This window comes from Myotis nattereri, assembly GCF_964212035.1.
Source record: "Myotis nattereri genome assembly, chromosome: 1".
NCBI lineage: Eukaryota > Metazoa > Chordata > Mammalia > Chiroptera > Vespertilionidae > Myotis > Myotis nattereri.
Window position 1 is genome coordinate 22,230,897 of NC_138075.1, and position 20,902 is coordinate 22,251,798.

The following is a 20,902-nucleotide window of genomic DNA, read 5'->3' on the forward strand; positions in this document are numbered from 1 at the left end:
CAGTCAGGGACATGAGGGCAAAGGGGAATTAAACCTGAGATTGACTCCATTACTTATTCTTGGGCCCATAACCACTCCCTTTTCTTCACTCCTTCCTGGGCCCTGGGAAAACAAGCTCATGGGTGGTCTGTGTCCCAAAATGAATAGCCAATTTCTATGCTGGAGTTGATGGGGCTTGGTGACCAGGGATATTTCCTAAATACTGCGGTAAAACACTGTTCAAGGAGCCCCTCCCTCCCTCCCTCCCTCCCTCTCTCTTCCAGCCTCAGACCATGCTGAGTGCTCACTCCCTTTACCACCTGGCTTTTCAGTCATTGCTCCTGTCTGAACTGGACTCACAAAAGTGTACTGAGCAACTATGTGTGCACCGAGGAGCAGACACACACACACACACACACACACACACACACACACACACACACACACTTTAGGGCATCCTTTTGAATATTTGCCCACTGATCCTGACTCAGATCTCAGCCCAGGTGGGAAGACAGGTCTATAACTGTAACTCCGGGTGACTATGGAAGGGGCCCCAGAGGACATGCGCGGACCAGGACAGGAGGTGACTTCCGCCAGAGGAGGTGTGAAGGAGAGAAGGGGGTGATCTGGCAGACGTGTACATGTGTGTGTGTGAGCCCCCACACAGGAGTGTGACCCAGGCCGGCCTTGGTCGGGAGGTGGAGTTTCTGCCTGCTTGGAGCAGGGGACTCGAGGGCAGAGAGGGAGTAGAGGTGGGTGTGGAGCACAGGAGATGTGCCAGGGGTCCAGGGGGGCCCTGGCCATGGAGGAAGGGTAGCATTTGCACACACACCTTTGAAGGCTGCCTGCTGCCCTTGTGCACGGTCTGCGGGGAGGGTATTGTCCAGAGTCGCCCAGAAGATGCTGACCCTGGAGCTTGACTTAGGGGATTCAAGTGGCTTCCCACCCAGCACACCTCACTCCTGGGCCAACTCCAGATGCTTCCTCTCTCCCCTCCGCCTTCTACACTTTAGGTTTCTAAAACACACGAGTTCATTTGCCCACAGAACAGAGCATTTGCTAAAATGCACAGAAAGTATCCCAGCGACCCCAGGTCACTTCAGGAGGCGCTCGCTGGGCTGAGTGCTCTTACCTCTGGCCTCAGTCTCCCACCTATAGAATGGGGAGTTCCCCTTACCTGTTTGGGGTTTTCTGCAGCTTGGACAGTCCCACTGAGCACTGCACGGTGTTGCGACGCAGTGTAAGAAGTGGTTAAAAGTATAGGTGTTCCCAGAAATAGACCCTCACATATATGGTCAAATGATTTTCCACAAGGGCACCAAGATCATTCAATGGGGGAGAATCGTCTTTTGACAAATGGTATTGGGAAAACTGGATACATTCACATGTAAAAACATGAAGTTGGACTCATATCTAACATTATATACAAAATCAAAATGGACCATAGACCGAAATGTAACCCATAAAACTATAAAACTCTTAGAAGAAAATATAAGGCAAAACTTTATGACATGAGATCTAGCAATGGTTTCTTGAATATGACATCAAAGGTATAGAATAGATGATGAGAAACAAAAAGAGGCAAATTGGACTTCATAAGAATTAAAACTTCTGTGCACCAAAGGACATTATCGACAGAGGGAAAAGGCAGCCTACAGACTAGAGAAACTGTTTGCAAGTTCTATGTCTGATAAGGCATTAATATCCAAAATATATGGATAACTCTTTTTTTTTAATATATTTTATTGATTTTTTACAGAGAGGAAAGGAGAGAGATGAGAGTCAGAAACATCGATGAGAGAGAAACATCGATCAGCTGCCTTCTGCACATCTCCTACTGGGGATGTGCCCGCAACCCAGGTACATGCCCTTGACTGGAATCGAACCTGGGACCCCTCAGTCCGCAAGCCGATGCTCTATCCACTGAGCCAAACCGGTTTCGGCTATGGATAACTCTTAAAACTCAACAACACAACACAACAAACAACCCGATTAAAAAATGGGCAAAATACAGGAACAGATATTTCTCCAAAAAAGATACATGAATGGCCAACAAGCACATGAAAAGATGCTCAACATCACTAATCATTAGGGAAATGCAACTCAAAACCACAGCGAGCTACCACTTCACATCCTTTAGGATGGCTACTATAAAAACAAAAAACAGAACAGAGATAAATGTTGGCGAGGATGTGGAAAATTAGAACCTTTGTTCTCTGTTGGTGGGAATGTAATATGGTACAGCCACTTTGGAATACAGCATGGCATTTTCTCAAAAAATTAAAAATAAAATGACCGCATGATCCAGCAATTCCATTCCTGTGCTTATATCCAAAAGAATTGAAAGCAGGATCTCAAAGAGATATTTATATACATGCATCATAGCAACATTACTCACAGTAGCTAAAATGTGGAAGCAAACCACGTGTCCACTGGCAGGTGAATAAATAAGCAGAATGTGTTCTAAACATACATGCAGTGGCATGAGGAAAATTCTGACACATGCTACGACATGGGTAAAACTTGAGGACCTTATGCTCGTGAAATAAGCCAACCAGAAGAGGACAAACACTGCATGAGTCCACTCAACTGAGGTACTTAGAGCAGTCAAATCCATGGAGACAGTAGAAGCATGATTTCCAGGGGCTGAGGGGAGGGGGGGTGGGATGCAGTGTTTAACGGCTAGAGCAGGGGTGGGCAAACCTTTTGACTCGAGGGCCACAATGCCGGAACAAAAGCATGGATGGAGTGTTTGTGTGAACTAATATAAATTCAAAGTAAACATCATTACATAAAAGGGTACGGTCTTTTTTTTTTTTAGTTTTATTCATTTCAAACGGGCCGGATCCGGCCCACGGGCCGTAGTTTGCCCACGGCTGGGCTAGAGTATCAAATGATGAGAACAGAGTACCAAGCATGGTGCCTGCTTCGCAGCGTGTGCTCAATAAGGGGACTCCTCCTCCCTCTCCCCCTCCTGCTCCTCCTGCCTCTCCTCCCCTCATCGGCAGCACCACAAGCTGTATCCTTCTCCCTGGAGTCAGGTTAGGAAGCCCAAACCTCACTTAGGGTCAGTATCCTTGCACTATAATTTAACAAGTGTCTCTATTTTCAGAGCCACCTGTACAATTTCCCCCTTGGACTGATGTGAGAAGAGCGATCCTCCAGGGAGTGTCCAGACCTGTCAGAGAGAAATGGCAAAGCTGGCAAAGCCTCACGCCCACTTGGGGTCCATGGCCCTGGTGGGACAAGCAGGCAGCCATGGATGCAAGAGGCACAGGGCCTCTCGGTCGAGAAGGCTTTGCCAAGTGCTGGCACAGGCCAGGCAATGTGAGCCTCTGGTACTGAAGGACAGTGGGCCCTCCGCCCGGCAGCCAGGATGGGCCCCGAGAGAGACAGAAACACAGGCCCCTGAGGGGCTGAAGGCACAGCTGTGAGGTCATCCAGTCCAGACTTGGGCCCCCCCAGCGCAGGCAGCTGCCAAAAGCTGGGGATGGGTCCCAGAGGCTGGGCTGGTGCTGGGCCCGGGCATGGCGGCTCCAGCAGATGGTGGCCTGTGCACCCCAGAGCCCTCCTTACACCCAGGGAAGCGAACGTGCCAGGCGCTGGGAAAAGCTGCTGGCAGGAAGGTGCTTCCTTCCCTCCCCTGTGCCCCGCCCCCCGTCCCCCCCTGGATGGCACAGAAGAGAGGAGAGCAGCGTGGCCTATAAATGTGTTGTGGGGTCTTGAACGTCGAGGAAGCGTGGAGAATCATGGGGCCTCAAACACCTTACGAAGCAAACCTCAGTTCTAGTCTCTTCCCAGGGCGATAATCAAATTCTTAAGTCAGCAAGGTTTCAGACTAGACTAACATTGTTAGTACCAGAACGCCCTCCACCGCGCCGAGTTTGTGTCCAGGAAAACCCTACTATTGTCCTTGAGTGGTGGCCACCTTGACAGCAGGAGAGCAGAGCTCCCAGCCCACCCCGAGCTCACACTTCCAACGGCCTCATCTCATCCTCACAGCCGCCCTCCGAGGCTAGATTTGATCATCCCCTTTGCACGTGTGAGGAAACAGAGTGTAAAGAGGCAGACTAACTTGCCTGAGGCCATAAAGCAAAGAGCAGCAGAGCCAGAATTCGAAGCCAGGTTTGCCCTGCTCCAAAGTTGGGACTTTTGCCATCCCCTGTGCTGACATCGGGACACCACTGGGTCTTAAAGTTTCTTCTTTGTTTCGACAGGGCAGGCAGAGCACAGAGAGGGTGCCGGGGACACACCAGTGAGGGGCGTTCTGAGTGGCCGCGTAAGGACGTGCCGAGCAGCTTGCATGCAGAGTGTGAACGCACATGTCCATGAGCGTGGACATGAAGAGGCGTGTGCTCTGGGCACATGGAGAGCTCGTGGGAAATTGCAATGGATGCTGGCGATGCAGAATGGAGTTCTTCACTCTTGGGCTTTATATCACTAGGGCGACTTCAGGGAGGAGGCAACTTAACTTCAAGATGTGGTTGGGTATAGGGCTGGGGGAGGAAGCATGGTGGATGCATTACAAGTGGATGGAGGAGAGGAAGGGATTGAGTAGGGCAGAGGAGCTCACACAGGGAGAGACATCAAGCCCCTGGGGACTGGGATGAGCTGGGCAATCTGGACCCACTGGGCCAGCATGCCTTCAGGGACCTGACCCTAGCGTTTTCAGAATCGGGCTCCAAGCCCTACTGCTTTAGGTTTTTTTTTATATATATATTTTTTAAATTGATTTCAGAGAGAGGAAGGAAGAGGGAGAGAGGGAAAGAAACATCAATAATGAGAGAGAATTATTCATCAGCTGCCTCCTGTATGCCCTCTACTGGGGATCAAGCCTACAACCCAGGCATGTGCCCTGACCGGGAATTGAACCATGACCTCCTGGTTCATAGGTCGATGCTCAACCACTGAGACACACTGGCTGGGCCCTAGTGGTTTAGTTTTGAGATGTGGACTATAGAGGTGACCAGGCTTGAGTTCTTTGGTAAAGTCATCTTTACCATTTTGCAGGTCCCCAGTGCCCTCGGTTAGGCTGATGTGGGAGCGCATGTTCCTTCAGCTGAAAATTGGAGATCCAAGTCCTGCATGTTTGCTGTGCTCATCAGATGCAGTAATTTACTGAGCCTGGCCCCGCACCCTAAGCTCAGTCCTGCAGCACACGGTCCCTCCCCCAAGTACTTGCCATCCTCACACACATCCCTATCCTTTTTCTTGAGGCAGTCAGACAGGCTAAACCATGCCTCAAACCTCCTCCAACTAATTTCAAACTCCAAAAAAAACAAGAACTGGTTTTCTGTATTTTCTCCACACAGAGCCAGGCCGGTGGCCACTTATAATAAACTAGAGGCCCGGTACACGAAATTCATGCACTATGGTGGTGGGGGGTGTCCCTCAGCTGGGCCTGCGCCCTCTTGCCGGGGTCCAGCCCCAGCAGGTCCAGGGGTTCCCAAAGGCGTAGACGGAGTTGGCGAAGAAGGAATGACACGGAGACAGTGTTCAGTTGATCAGCAGCCTAGCCAGGATCTCCAGCCAAGTTCTGGTCTCGATCTCCAGAGAGGTTCTGCTTAGGACCTATAGCGAAGTTCTGGTCTGGATCTCCAGAGAGGTTCTGCTCTGGATCTCCAGCAAAGTTCTGTGTCCATGTTCTCTTGCTAGGTTCTCCAGCCAGGTTCTCCAGGTTCTCCAGCCAGGTTCTGTGGCCATGTTCCCTCGCTAGGTTCTCCAGCCAGGTTCTGTCCAGGTTCTCCAGCCAGGTTCAGTCACCAGGTTCTAGTCAGGTTCTCTTGCCAATTTCTGTAGTCAGGTTCAGTCCAGGATCTTTTGCCATGTTCTCTCGCTAGGTTCTGTCTCTAGGTTCTGAGGCCAGTTTCTGTCCAGGATCTTTTGCCATGTTCTCTCCAGCGAAGTTCTTCTGTCTCTAGAGAACGTTCTGTGTAGGTTCTGTGCCTAGGTTCTGTCTCTCTCTCTGTCTCTCTCTTTCTGTCTTCTTACATCTGTATTTATACCAGTTGATTCCAATCCTATTAATCTCTATTACAAAGGTTAGGGCGTTTCTTATCTCCATTCCAGGGAGTAAAGATTATGGAGCTTAAGCATGATTGTTCGTAGTTAAAGTGATTAATTACCCGCCTGGCACTTAGTTAAGAGGTTTTATTCCTTCCCTAACTTCAGGGGAAAATCCCTACCTGGGAAAACAACCTTTCTCAGAGACCTTGGTTAAAACACATAGTGCCTAGAAGGTGAGCAAACATATTAAGAACAGTATGCCATATATGCCAGGTCCCTTGAAACAGCAAGCATGGACCGGCTCCCGGCACCCTCGCACAGTCTGGGAGTCCTCAGGGGATGTCTGACAGACGGCATAGGCCTACAGGCCTAAGCTGGCAGTCGGACATCCTTAGCACTGCCGCAGAGGCACGAGAGGCTCCCGCCACCACCACTGTGCTCGCCGGCCATTAGCCCGGTTTCTGGCTGAGCATGCTCCCACAGACACTGACCACCAGGGGGCATCTTCTGCATTGAGCATCTGCCCCCTGGTGATCAGTGCATGTCATAGTGACCGGTCATCCTGCTGTTTGATCAATTTGCATATCAGCCTTTTATTATATAGGATGCTGCTTGGGAATAGGTGATGCCTACATACCCCATCCTGGCCTTTGGCAGAAGGCAAATCAAAGGCCAAAAGGAGGCTCTCAATTCCATCAAAGGGGCCCAGAGGGAAGCCACCCTCTGCAGTAGAGGAAGAGGCTGTGTCTTACTCCATTTTCAGCTCCCACAGAGTGAAAGCCAGAGGTGTGAGTGACTCTCTCCCTCTGGCTCTGGTGAGCTTAACCCAGCAGAGAAGGGCATGACACAAGCGATGGACACTGGCATCTTCAGGGCCCTGTCTTTGTAACCAGCCAACCCGGATCCCGGTGCTTCCAATGGCTCTCCCCTGGGCTGGTGCATCCTGGGGAATGATGGGAGCTCCCTGCCAAGTTCCAGGTGACCCATGGAGAGGGAGAGACAGGCCCACACGAGGGCCCTGCCTCACAATCTCTCTGCCCAGATGCTGCAGGGGCTCTGCTCAGACCCCTCCCCACTGTGCGCACGCCCCCAGCTGCTAAAGGCTGCAGCCTTCTCCACAGAATTGCTCTTGACCACTGGGAGCCGCCGTGGTCCAGAGGGCCTGGAGTTGACTCTCTCACCTCAGGACAGTTCTCAGACAATGACTGGCTGACATGAGGTCCAACACACCTGCATTCTTGCCTCAAGTTGGGACAACTTTATGGTGATGTTTATGCTCCAGAGCCCCACTGGGATCAGGCTGAAGCTAGAGCTCAGCGGAGTCCATGTCCTTACCTGGCTCCCTCCCCACCCTCTCCTTCCTCACTCTCCTCCAGCTTCCTCCAGATAGCACTCCTCCAGTACCTCTCTTACCAAGAACTGGGGTTCAGGCTCTACTTCCAGGGATACTGGCTAAAGACACTCTCCTCCCCGACCTCTCGGGAGTCTTCCCCAAAGAGCCAGGGTGACAGACACATGAAAGTGGAACTGCCAACCACCGCCTCGCAGAGGCATGTGCACACCCATCGGGGGAATCCAAGGCACGCTGGTGCCAGCCCCAGTATCAGTGGGGAGACGGGGAACCTCCAGCTTCTGATCCACAGAGGCCTGGGGTAGGAGAGCGAGCGCTTGTTCTCCTCCACGCCACCCACTCTGGGAGCCAGCGCCTGGGCCAGCAGGATCCTGCACCTGCCCTGACCCCTGCCCTGAACCCTGCCCTGACCCCTGCCCTGACCCTTGCCCCGTGCAGCTGAGAACCCAGTGGCTCTGCCTCTGCAGGTACAACCACAGTCACAGCAAACAAGCTCCTCTCTCCCTCACCCCCGGCAGGAGCACTTCTGTATTCTCCCTGAAAGAGGGACGCAGAGGACTGGAGACCACAGGAGCCTCCGAGTAGGTGGGAGACAAAGTCCCCAAGGAAAGCAGGTACTTCAGAGGCAGGAAACTTCCCCACTGAGCTGTCAATCATCTAACAGATGTTCAGTGTGACGCTGAGGCTTAGGGGAAGGGAAAGCGCTAAACAGTGGGAATCCTATCAGTGACTATCAAGTATCCACATTTCCCGGCCAAGGGCAGGTGAGGCCGCCCAACCTCCCCTCCCCTCCCCCCGCCCCCCACCCGCTGCCCCCACCCACTGCACTCAGGAGGCAGACTGCTGGCTGCAAAGGCCCCGTAAGAGAAAGGGAAGCCAGAGGAAAGGCAGAAACCCGATGAACCTGTACCCGCTGAAGGTCATGAACAGGGAGATACACACTTAGCCCTGACCAGTCAGCACGTGCTGAGCTCCATCCAAGGTGGGGAGAGAGTATAACTCTCCCGGGATGGTGATTGGCATCCTGAGAGCCAGGGTTTGTGGATCAAGAGGAGATAGGGCCACAGGAGACCGGGAGAGGCTGTGGCATTGGCGAGAGTCCCTTGTCCCAGCCTCACTCTCTCAATAAGAAAACTGTGCGGTGGATTACGCCTGGCACAGCCCACACAGGAGTGAAGGACACACAACGTCCAGTGAGATATTGGGGTGATATTGGTGGCAGGAGCGGGATGGAGCACAAGTGTCAAGTTAATACAGCAGGTGATGCTCTCAGAACAAAGTCAGGAGGATGACGTGTGGAAAGAGTGTGGTGGGAAAAGACAACACAGGAAACGAAAAGGGATGCCAACATGGCCTATGGACGGATGCAGGTGGGAAGGCCACGGGCGGAGCAGGGAAGGTGCAGTCATACCAAGGCAGGAGCCAACAGGACCACGCGTTCTGCAAGAGGAACCCACGTCACGGTGGCTTTTCAAATCTACCCACTGTAGCCACAGATGGGGTGCACATTTTACCAACAGCGTTGCCAGCTCCTTTGGAGGGATTTTAGAGATTGACTTGCAGTGGTTCTCAACCTGTGGGTCGCGACCCCTGAAAATACATCCTGAATATCAGATATTTACATGACGATTCATAACAGTAGCAACATTACAGTTATGAATTAGCAATGAAAATAATTTTATGGTTGGGGGTCACCACAACATGAGGAACTGTATTAAAGGGTCGCGGCATTAGGAAGGTTGAGAACCATTGGAAAGCAAAGACTGTGAATAGTTGCAAAGGAGAGCTTAAGTGTGATTAACAGGGGACTCGCTGGACAGAGCACCTAGGGTGTCATGTTTACGAAGGTGCAGGGACTTGACGGATCAAAGCTATGAGTTGCCGCATCTCCCGTGTGGGTCTGCTTAAGGGAACACCTGACACTTTTCAGAGATTAGCAAAAATGTTTTCACATTTTGAAAACATAAGACCAAGTTCAATGTAAAGGGTACACAAGGGCATTGGTGTAGCTTTTGGTGGCTGCCGGCTTGCCCTGAGCCCTGTGCTATATTGTAGAAGGTAACAACAGATCACCCTACTTACTCCCTGGGTGGCCTGAAGCAAGAACCCTGACCCCAGTGCCTCTGTCCCCTCTTCTGTAAAATGGGACTAATAACAGCGCTGACATCTTTCAGCCATCGCCAAGGCCAAAGACAAACTGTGCAAAGTTTCCAAACACAACAGGCCCTCGATAAATGCCTCTTTCCTAACCCGCACCCAGAGAGGAGCTGCAGGGGTGCACACATGAGCGAGTCGAGCAGCCAGCAGGCACTGGACAACAGTGTGAGGAAGCAGGGAAGGAACGTCCAAGGGAATGTCCAGGTTAGACACCAGGTGACACCAAGCACAGTTAACATGTGGTGGCACTGTCATCAGGGACAAAAAGTGGCCGAAACCGGTTTGGCTCAGTGGATAGAGCGTCAGCCTGCGGACTGAAAGGTCCCAGGTTCGATTCCGGTCAAGGGCATGTACCTGGGTTGTGGGCACATCCCCAGTAGGAGATGTGCAGGAGGCAGCTGATCGATGTTTCTCTCTCATCGATGTTTCTAACTCTCTATCTCTCTCCCTTTCTCTCTGTAAAAAATCAATAAAATATATTAAAAAAAAAAAAAGTGGAACCCTTCACAACATGGTGCCCAAGAGAGACACCACGGGCTTTTTAAGGCTTTACATTCATAGTGTGGTTCGGCTGCAATGTGAAAACTGCTGGTGAAAGAAAATATGAGGTTTTGGGGCAGAGAGAAGAAAGCATGTCCCCAGGCTCAGTATGGAAGTGACAGAGACCCAAGCCCCCCTGAACTGAGCAAGTCCAATTGTAAGAACTGCTCTCTGGGAAATTCTGGTGGAAGACTAGGCAAGGCCTGAGATCAAGGGTCCAACATATAAAGGAATCACTTTATCCGTTTTGTGAAATGGCAAAAGCAGCCGTGAGAAGGGGCATGAGGGATCAAGGAAAGTAGACTTCGGGACTTATGGGAGAATATTTTAGAAATAAGTTAGGCACAGTGAAAAGAATTGCTACCTACCGATTAATGATAAAATCAAGGCCATTTAGTCAAAAATAACAAAAAAATCTTTACCAGGAAGCACATAGGGACCCAGAAAATGGATAAGGGATACTTTGTGCTCTGAGGGCTCTTTATTTAGCAAGTCTGCAAATGCAGTATTTTTAAATGAATAGGGTCTGCTGGAGAGAGGGGAACAAGGAACAGAAATAGACAGCACATGGCCATGCCGAGAAGGAGGCGTGGCCGCTGGGAGATGATGTCATTCCTCGAAGGTGTTTTCAGTGGGTTTGTCTCAGGCAGCTCAACGCACATATTATCGCGAGGAGATTTTCCAGTTCACACCATGGAGGCGCCACCCCCCACCCCCAACCAGGGAGGGAGGACACAGAGGGTTAAACTCAAGCCAGGCCTGCAGCATGTCCAGAAGCAGCAGGAGGTGGCATTTACCCGTATCCACTTCTTTCACTGGCACAGCCAAAGGCAGGCCGTGTCCAGCCACTGTGCTCAGTACGAGGGCCCCCAGTCCCACCCGCAGAGCCTTAATTCTGGAGGGGAAGCCATCAAGCTCACAGTTGTGGTACAGGACGACCACTGCCCGGGAGGAAGCTTAGGGCTGGACCCAGAGGAGCACTTGGAGGCCATCTTGCCTTGATAGGCAAAGAAACAGAGGCAGGGAGACATGAAGTGTCTTGGACAGTCATCGGGCGGTGGCAGAGCTGGAACTAGAGCTGGGGGCTTCAGGAAGCTCAGCTAAAGACTTGTTCAATACACCGCCATAAAAACTCATTTTCTTTCCCTGCAGTGTCCAACTACATCAGTAGAGTGTCAGACTCCAAGGTCACAATTCTGATTTTTTAGCAAATAGGTTCCACAGATTTCATTCTAATTCAGCCCCATGCCTTGCCCCTGCCCCCATCCCCCACCTTCAATGATTAGGCAAGTTCATCCCCAAAAGTAAGTGGGGAAGCAAGCAAGTGAGGAGCCCGAGGAAGCCAGAGCAAACACGTGCACTTGGCAGGAGGGGGCACAGAACACTCTAATAAGCGCGGCTCCTCCTCTCCGGAAGCCGGTCTTTCTCATTTCCGTGCACACCTCACGTCAGATCCCTAGGCGATGAGTGGCATCTTCTGCAGGTTTCAGATCCCGTCTTTAGAATTTTTCTGAACACCCTTCGCGTATCAATGCTGCTGGCTGTCCTAATCCACCAAGACTGCTTGCTCATGAGAGCAACTTGGCTTTGCTTCGAAATGTCTGTGGCTAAGGGCAGAGATCTGGGTGAAGATTTTGGAAGAGAAAAGTGCCACCGCCATATTTCTGTTGCCCACGAGTAAAGCCTGAACTTGTAGGGACTGGTAGCCACCTCCGGATCTGTCCCCCTTGGGGCTAAAGTGGTGGCTGGGTCCCTCTGGCTTCCAAAGGAGCAACAGCAGAGGAGCATCTGAAGGCAGAATTAAGTCATTACATGAGGGGTGTGCTCAATGGAGTGCCCTGGAGTAAACAGTAATTACAGTTTCCTTCAAGATCACTTTCAGCCCAAGCCAGGGAGCGAGGAGAGCCATGGCTGGCTGGCCACAATACCCTTCCGTGCTCATGTGCCCACAGATACGCAGGCTGGTCACAAGTCTGGGTTTGGAATTTGCCCCCTAAGAGTTGAGGTCGCTGCTACAAGTTCCTTGAAGTATACAAATCACCCCCTACCCCCACCCTGAGGCATTAGAAATGGTCCCTACCTATTCCCATTCTTCTTTCATTGCTAAGTGCTCCCTGAGATACACCATCAAGTATGTGGAGAACATGCAATCCCTGCTTAGTTAGCTTAGTTACACTCCACAAAGAGGAGCAATTGGCCCTTTGCAGAAAATACACTCCAGTGACTCCACAACTTAGGGACACACAAGACAGCCCATTTAAACCATTTCCAACCTTTCCACCCGGCCTGGGACTTCAGCAGCCAGGCCGTGGAGAGCAGATTTCCATGGGAGGGGAAAGGCTCGGCCAGATCACCCCAAACCCAGGCAGGCACAGGGGGTGTTCACTTGGTTTGGGGACATGGAAGTGCAGGGATCATGGAGGACCGGGGTATGTCTTTAAATCACCTCTAGAGCAGCACCTTCTGCCATATTTGTAAGCTGCCCAGGGGTGCTGTGGGAGGAATGTAGGGACTTTAAAGTCTCCTCCCTCCTGGCCAGTCATCATCATCATTGTCATCATCAACAGCAATGGCGTCTAGAGTTTATTGTCTAGCAGGCACTGTTCAAGGGCCTGGACATGGGTCTCCTTGAACCTGCACAACAACTCAGGAGGAAGGAGCTCAGCACACCCATTAGACAGATGAGGAAACTGAGGGTGGGAAACTTGCCCAAGGTCACAGCTAATACAAGGTGGGCATGGAGAGGTCCAGGATCATGGCTGTGAAGCCCACATAGTCACCACCCAAACTACTTCATGGAAACCACAGGAAAGGAAAGTTTGTGCTCTGATTCTTATTTTAGCCCCATGCCAATCTCATGAATTACTCAGAGCAGGCTCGGTCTCCTTTGTGGGCGAAGAAATGAAGGTGCGGAGAGGTTAAGGACTTGCTGAGGTCACCCTGTTGGGAAACTGTCTTCTCCAATCCCACCCATGCTCCTTTCTTTAGAGCAGGGGTGGGGAACGTCCGGTCCATGGGCCCCATAAGACCCGAGAAATCATTTGGTCTGGCCCTGCAAGGCATTAGGGGTGAGTTAATGAAATGTCTGACCAAATAGAGCAGGCTAATTCTTAAGTTGATAATTTTGTACGGGCCGAGAATGATGTTATCGATATCCAAATGGCCCTTGGCCAAAGAAGGGTTCCCCACCCCTGATCTAGAGGCTGCCAAAGGGCTCTGAGCAAACCCAGAGGAGCAGCACTCTGGCCTGGGGCTTCTCCCGCCATGCAGAAGCCTGATGTGACCTCTGGGGTGGCAGATTGTAGGGAGGAGAATATTAGGACCACGGAGGTATGAAACAGTGGTTTCTACGAATCAAAAACGAAATAAAAAGGCAGAGTTTATAGATTTGGTTTTGAACAAAAAGTTCTGACGGGTTTTCTGCTCACCACCCAGGTATACCTACAAACAGGGAGAGGTGAGGAGAGAAAGCAAGCCGAGGGAAGTGATAGGTCATAGGGACTGATGGTAAAGGCATGATTAGAGGGGCACAGGCTGCTGACCTGTGGCTACTGCCTATGTTAGGAATACAGCGTACCAGGTCCATATTGAACAAGTTCTAAAATGTAAACTCTCTGAGCTGGAGGGTCCAAGAGATTGCTCCCAAGCCCTCATATTATGATCAAGGGAACTGAGGCCCCGGAAGTATGTGTGCCTCAACCGCCACTGATCTGAGGTACCTGCCCCTCCATCCCCGGAGCCACAGATGAAAGCAGCCCTCAACATCGGGCCTCCATTTAGGGGACTTTGTCTTTCAACTTTTTATTTCACAATAATTCTAGATTCACAGGGATCCGCAAAGAAAATGGATAGGGAGGCCCTGCACACCTCCATCTGGACTCTCCCAGCTGACTGCTCCACACACAGTCCTCACATAACCGCAGATATACGGTTATGTGAGGTGGTAGGTCTCTTCTCGAGACTGGCTTAGGAGTGAACAGTCCATGACATTTCTTTCTCAGATGTTTCCTACCCCCCGCCCCCTGGCTGCCATGAACCCTAACACACACACACACACACACACACACACACACACACACACACACGGCCCAATCAGCAATAATTTCACTCCTGAATATTGCTAGAAAGATCACCAAGCCAAGCTAATCAATGGCCTCAGCCAGCCACCGGCCCCAAGAGATACCCAGACTTTTCACTGCTGTCCTTTAACCCTCAGCAGCCTGAGTTCCTATCCCTGCCTTCCAGAAGAGAGAGAAACACTGTCTGGGAAGAAGCCAGTGCCCAGATAACATTTCTATCTTGCTGCCGTTCAAAATCCTTGTCTGTGCTAATGGGAACAGACACTTCAGAAGGAAGGTCCCCTCTTATGTGTGCCCCCCGGGACCAGCACGGGTGTAGCAACAGGAAGAGCAGGGGCCCTACAGGGTGGGGACAGCAGAGGAGGCAGGTACAGCCGGAAAGGGGCCAGGGGAGAGCGTGACAGATGAGGGAAATGGTCACAGTTTAGCAATTAAATTGGACATCGACTTAGACAAAGCTTTTTACTGAACAGAATAAGATTCCTGGGAAGGTGTGTGCGCATCTGAAGGAAGGACACAGCTCCTTTTTCTTTTTTCTGGACCGAGGGACATGGGAGCAGGAGGGGCAGAGAGGGGCGAGTTGAGTAGGGGTACCTCCAGCTCTAGAAGGGGGAGCACAGCAGGGAGGGAGGAGAACACTCCCATCCCTGCCTCAGCCAGGACGTGAGTGGCTTACAGGTGGGGAAAGGACAGACGGGTTCACGGCCTCGCAGCCCAGCGCCCCTACACAGAGACTCAGGGGGCGAGGGACTGGGACTGGGGCAGCCCCGGGGAGGGCGCCTCTCAGGAACTCCCCTGGGGCCCGCTTGGCCCTTGGATTAGTTTGTCAAGCGACCATGTTGAGAGAGAGGAGGACGGAGCTGTCACCTGCTGGCTTCACAGCCAGGGCTGGCCTGGCTGCTCTGGGGCAGAGCCCACACCGCCCTCTGAGCACAGGGTGCAGGGAGTGCGGAGGGAGCCGGAGACCCAGCAACAAAACTGCTCATGGGATGCGAGCCAGAGCAGAGTAAGTCAGGCCTCCTTCCCTGACTTGGGGCTGCTAACCAAACCCTCTGCTTTCCCAAAGGGGGCGAAAAGCCCCAAGTTCTCTACAGGTTGGGGAGGGGGGTACCCCCTGTGCCTTGATCTCTGGCTTCTGAATGGCATCGCCGTGGGAGGCTGAAGCTGGAAGTCTGGCTGACACCGGACTCTGCTGGTCAACATTTAGGGAAAACAGCCTGTCGTGGGCAGAAGGCGTGTGTCCTCCCAAAGTCCCTGTGCGGAAGCCCTAATCCCCGCATGGTGTTTGGGGCGAGGCCTCTGGGGAGCAATTAAGCTTAGATGAGGTCATGAAGGAGGACCCCGTGATGGGCTCAGTGGCCTCCTAAGGAGAGGAGGAGGCCAGCGCTGAGCTCCCTCCAGGTGAGGACACACAGAGGGGCCTCGCCAGGACCCCCCCCCCCCCGCCCCATGCCGGCCCCCGGGTCCTGGGCCCACCTCAGACCTGTGAGAGGATAAGGCTGTTGTTTGTCACCTAGTCTATGGTATTGCATCACAGCAGCCTGAGCTCAGTCATAGCCCCTCAGGTGGGAGGCGTAGGGACCTGCTGTCAGTGGTGTGACAAAGTGACTGCTGTGTGCTGAGCAAATGAGGGTGCTAGCACACTGGGCAAAGGGCCAACACGTCGCATGCACTTCCTCTTCCCAAAAACCCATAAGGAAGGTTCTAGAAGTATTTGCCCCCCCCCCTCCCCCAGTAGCAGATGGGAAAAGCGAGACCTTTTGGGGGTCAGGACCTCCAGTCTCACAGCTGAGAGAAAGCGGTGCTGGACTCTGAGTCCTGGTGTGTGACTCTGCATGATCACCACAGCTCTGTGTGCCCCTGAGGGGCACCGGTTAGGGCAGGAGGGCAGGAACGGCCAGCCATGGTCTGGGCTTACAGTGGGGACGGAAATGTTGTCTGTGTTCTTGTTCAGCGGCTGGTGCAATGAGGGAGACCCTCCTTGGTAGGGGAGATCAGCCAGGGGCTCCGAGAAGAGGGAGATGCCAGCCACATGAGAAAGGATGCCCAGGAAAGTTGCATAGACATGAGTGTGGCCTTGACACGAGAAAGGGCAAATGCAAGAGGACTCACAGGCCACTCACAGGCCAATGAGACATCGGGAGGAAGATCCGTGCCTGGTCCTCAGCAAACAAAAAGCCAGAGGACCTGGGAGAGAGAAAGCCAGCAGTTGGGCCTCCCCAACCTCCTAGAGCAGGAAGAAGGCCCCAGTAAAAGGGCCTGAAATGGGTCACTCAGTGCGTGGCAAGAACAAGTACCCGTGTCCACAGAGCATTCAAAATCCTCCTGCAGGGGACGCCTGCCCATCCTTTCCAAGCTGGAGAAGCCAGCAACACCCCAGGAGGCCCAGGGCAGTCTGCACAGCCATGTGGCTGGACTCAGCCCTATCCTCTCCTGTACCCCAGAGAACCGGGGGGAGAGCAGCCAGAGCGCATCAGAGAACTCAGACTCCTGACCTCCACTTTGCCGTGACTTTGCTTGACCTTGGCCAAGTCGCTCCTCACCCTCTCTGGCCGGAGATCAGGGAGCTCTCCACCTGCTTTCTCTGGGCACAGTGAACCAGATGGGCTTTGAAGTCCTCGTGGGCACAGAGCCCCGAGCAGAGGGACAGGGGACCCAGACCGAGCACAGAGCCAAGGGAGAGGGGGGCCTGTGGAGATGTGAGTTTGCTATCGCAGGGGAAGACCACCCTCGGCACTTCACGGGCAGGACAGAGTGGGGACATCCTCTCCCCCTCCACCAGGCAGCAGGGGGAACGCTCCAGCTGCTGGTAAATTGAGCCATACTCCTGCCTCCCTGTTCTCACCTCCGGTCGAAGGAGGAGAATTGATCTGGGGAGTTGCAGGCACAGGGCCCCTCCAGGCCCGTGGTGAACCGAGGACCCCAGTCTGCTGCCGGGGACTTTTCTCTGAGCACGTCGGCGGCTGCCGCTGGCTGCAGAGCGTCTGCCACAGTTTCCATTTTCGCTTTGTGAACCGATTCCCCTCTCGCCCCACCTTCCACTTTGCCCAAGTTGCACAGCAGCCTGAAAATGCTGATGGCTTAACTGGTTTAATTTTTTCCCCAGCAGCCCTGAGGGGTTTTAACTCTTTCCACCAGCAGAAACCCTGCTTTTGGAGTTGAATGTTTAAACTCTCACTGGGAGACTCATAAATATTCGGAGTCACTCTCTCCCTCTCTGTTTGATTAGGAAATGAGCCTTTAACTCAATGTAATCCCCAAGCCATTAACAAAAAAGCCCTCAACAGCTTCACTATTAGAATTTCACTCCTAACCCGCTGAGGATTGAATTAGATTAACATAACTACCCACAATCTGAGTTTATTTTCTGTGCCAGATAGAAATGTGTTTTTCAGGGAGAAGGGGGAGGGAAGGGGGGTGGGAGGGAGAGAGAGCAGGAGGATAATGAAATGTAAAAATAGAGATAAGAACAAGATGGACAGATACACTGCAGAAGTGAGGTGATGGGGAGGAAGAGCTGTGCAGGGTCATGGGTTGAAAAGTCCTGCCAGCTGCCATTTTTTTGTTGAGGGGGCATTTGGAGAGACCCCAGTTTATGTAAAATTGTTTGAATTAGGGGAGCGCTTTCCAGTATTTGCAGTTCCTTCTTCCTGGAGATTGATGGTCCTCTGCACCTGAGCCTGCTGTATTCCAAACACCTGTTCATGAGCCCCACTGTCCCCAGTTTGGGAGGAGGCTGGGGCTGGGCATCCATGTGCTCAGGGGGAGGGAGGGGGACACACAAATGACAGCATGTGCACACAGGCAACCGTGCACTGACATTCGGAGACATAAACAACAAGGATGGAATGGGTGAGATTGCGCAGAAGTCACAGACAGCCCCATGACCAATTGCATTTAAAAAATCAGTTTGGAAAAAAGATGAGTTTGATGGGAGCTCAATCCACATAAAATTAATCGTTGTTGAAGCAGAAAGTAAGTAATCAGAGGCTGCCTTATGCAAATATCTTGAAGTTTTCCCCAATTGCATCTCTAGCACGAATCCCAAAAGGGAAAACCCACATCCTGAAATGAGGATGAGAGCCAGGCCCCCCATCATACTGCCAAACAAGCCCCCAGCCCACCCGAACGCATCCACAGGTCGCCGAGCGAAGGAGCAGTTCTTGCCTAAATGTTCCAACAAATATTCTTCCCTCTCAACGCGAATGCTGGTGAGAACTGGGAACTTGCTCAGAAATACAGGCGTCTCTCCCGCTGCAGGTCAGCTGGGGCCTGCAGGCTCCGGTGTGCCAGTGGAGGGGTGAGGAGATGGTCTGCTCTTGTGTTAAAAGGTTCAAATGTGCCACACTTTCTCTAAAAGGCCATTGAGATCTGAAAGTCCTAGGGTAGCTCCAGTCTGCAAACAGCTGACTGCTGTGATTTCTGAACGCAATGTCTCAATCACTCGAAGCACTTGAGCTTTAATTAACAATAACCCACCAAATCCCACTTCAGCATTATTGTGGGAACCTTAGCAGGATCTGTTTGGCAAAACAGAGTCCCTGGAAGAGAGAAGCAGGAGTGCTGCATGTATAATATGCTCAACTCCTGCTTATGTTTTCCTTCATTTCTTGGATTCTACTTACCAGGCTAGGTTTTAAATAGGGCCATTCCCGCCCCGCTCCATTTGCCAACAAACTCCTTATCCTGAGTGTCCCCACCCATGAACGCGGGCTCACTACCTGGACATGCAAAGTTGACCTTCCAATTTCTTACTCCTTCCTGATACCCATGCTCCCTTCCCACAGAAGAGATGAATGGATTGAAGACAACAAGAGGCCAAAATAAAACGCCGGCGAACGTAAAGAACCCAGAGAAGGAAAGTTAGAGTTCCTAAAGGTCAAAACCGAGATCAAATTGCCTCTAAACAGACCTGTGTGTCCACGGTTACTTCCCTTTCATCGAGTGAGATTTGCTGATAAAACTATCTTCTCTTTAATCAAAGGCAATCCAGACATATCTGCTTTGTTTACTGCTTTTAAATTGTTGGAGAGATTTCTCTGTTAGGGCATTGTTTTCCCAAACAAACCGAGACGTAGTCCTTAGCGATGCAGTGTGTGTAGGGTGAGCATCGTACCAGGAAATAGAAACCCAGGCATTATTAGACTTGTTAAAGAAAGAGGTACGTTTTTAAAGTTGTACATAATATACATTAGACATCGGATTTTTTCCCTAAAAATTTAGGGTTATTATTTCTTTGTAATATACAGCTAACCTCCCCAAGGGCAGGATTTTTACTTAATACTGTGCATTCTCCAGAAACTCAAGTCCCCGGGGGCCCACAGGAAGCCTGCGATGTGTTAGCCGTGCGGGCCACTGGACAATGTCTGGGGACGGCCATCTCCGGGAGCCACCAGTGCGCTCACACAGCCTGCACCCCGACTGTCTGAAACAAGCACGGCTTTGACAAGAGCCGTGATATTAAGTTTCTTCCTTGGGAAGGATGCGGAGCGATGCCTCAGCAACACGGCACACCTGGCTGCATCCTTTCAGAGCCTCTTCCTCCCCCAGCCCCACTCAAGTTCCCCTTTCAGGGTGAAGCAAAGACACCAAATGAGCGAGCCGACGAACGCCCGGGAGGCCAGACAAATCGTCAATCAGCTCCCCTCTGGACTTCTCAAAGCAAAGCCACTCCACGGAGCAGAAAACAAAATAGTCCTTTTCCTGGGAGGCACCGCAGCAAAGCTGGCCAAGGGGACTGTGGAGACTCCCGCCCCCTGGAAGCTCCCAGGCGGAGCCCAGACCTGCCGGGAGCCCTCCATCGGCACCTGTCCTGTGTAACCTTCCCAGCTCGCCGACGCCTGAGCTGCCAGCAAATAAAAGTTTTCACGCCGGGAGACATACCCACCCGCTGAGCCGCATGTAAACTTTCCCTTGCCCTTTTGATTTACTCCCTTCTTCTCAGCCAAAACAAACAGCACTAACAGGGAACCTACTGATTCCAAACGAGTGTGAGAAGCCGGCCCACCAGCCATTCCCGGTCCCTCTGACCTCCCCGTGACAGCCTGGGACCCGTGACAGCCTGGGACCCGTGACAGCCTGGGACCCGCAACGTGTTCCCCTCGGCCGCCCAGGGATGCTTCACCGGCGAAAAGCGGGAGGAAGGAGCAGGCACGGGAGATATTTTTATCCATTTCCAAAAGAGAGAGGGGTGTGTGCGGGAGGGGGGTGCGGGGGAGGAGAGGTTCAGGGCACGCGGGAGAAGTTGGGTACTCACATGCTCGGGCCGGGAGGACGGGGTGGGCGGAATGTCTGCCCCTCAGGTGCTTCCAGTTGCTGATGACTCGCTGCTCAGCTCCTCCAGCACCAGCTGACAGTCCCCTGTCTGTGTCTCTTTGTGACTAAGGACACAGTACTCCCAACCTATAAATAGATCCCGACTCCGTGATTGATATAACAGGCAGCTGACAAAAAAAAAAAAAATTCCCACAACCATAACCAGGTCTTAAACAAAACAGCCAAAGGCTCTAGACTTTCAACTCTGCCGAGCCCCATGCAGACCACACGCTGGAAAGGGGGAGGAAAATGTAGAATAAAAGGGGGGAGGGCCTGGGGAAAAGTATGGGAGTCGGTTATCGCTCCAGCGGTGGAACAGTCGCTTGGGGTCACCGGAGAACCCATGACCGATGGTGGGCAGAGAGCGCTGGGGAGGAGCCAGGCGGAGGTCCTGACTCCGGGGAGGAGAGGCCCCAGATCCTGAGCCCCTGGCTCTGCAGGGCCGGAGTCAAAGTCCTGACTTGGGAGCATTCGT

General features: G+C 52.2%; 1 protein-coding gene across 1 annotated transcript in view; it reads right to left on the reverse strand.

Annotated features, from left to right (window-relative positions):
• The window catches only part of ESRRB (estrogen related receptor beta), a gene marked incomplete at both ends in the record, with an annotated part of 164,257 nt that extends 143,752 nt beyond the window's left edge, over window positions 1-20,505 (reverse strand). Inside the window, one exon of the mRNA XM_081111070.1 lies at window positions 20,369-20,505. Within this exon, the coding sequence (XP_080967196.1) occupies window positions 20,369-20,370 (2 nt within the window). The remainder of the gene's footprint in view (window positions 1-20,368) is intronic.
• Between the last annotated feature and the right edge of the window lie 397 nt (window positions 20,506-20,902).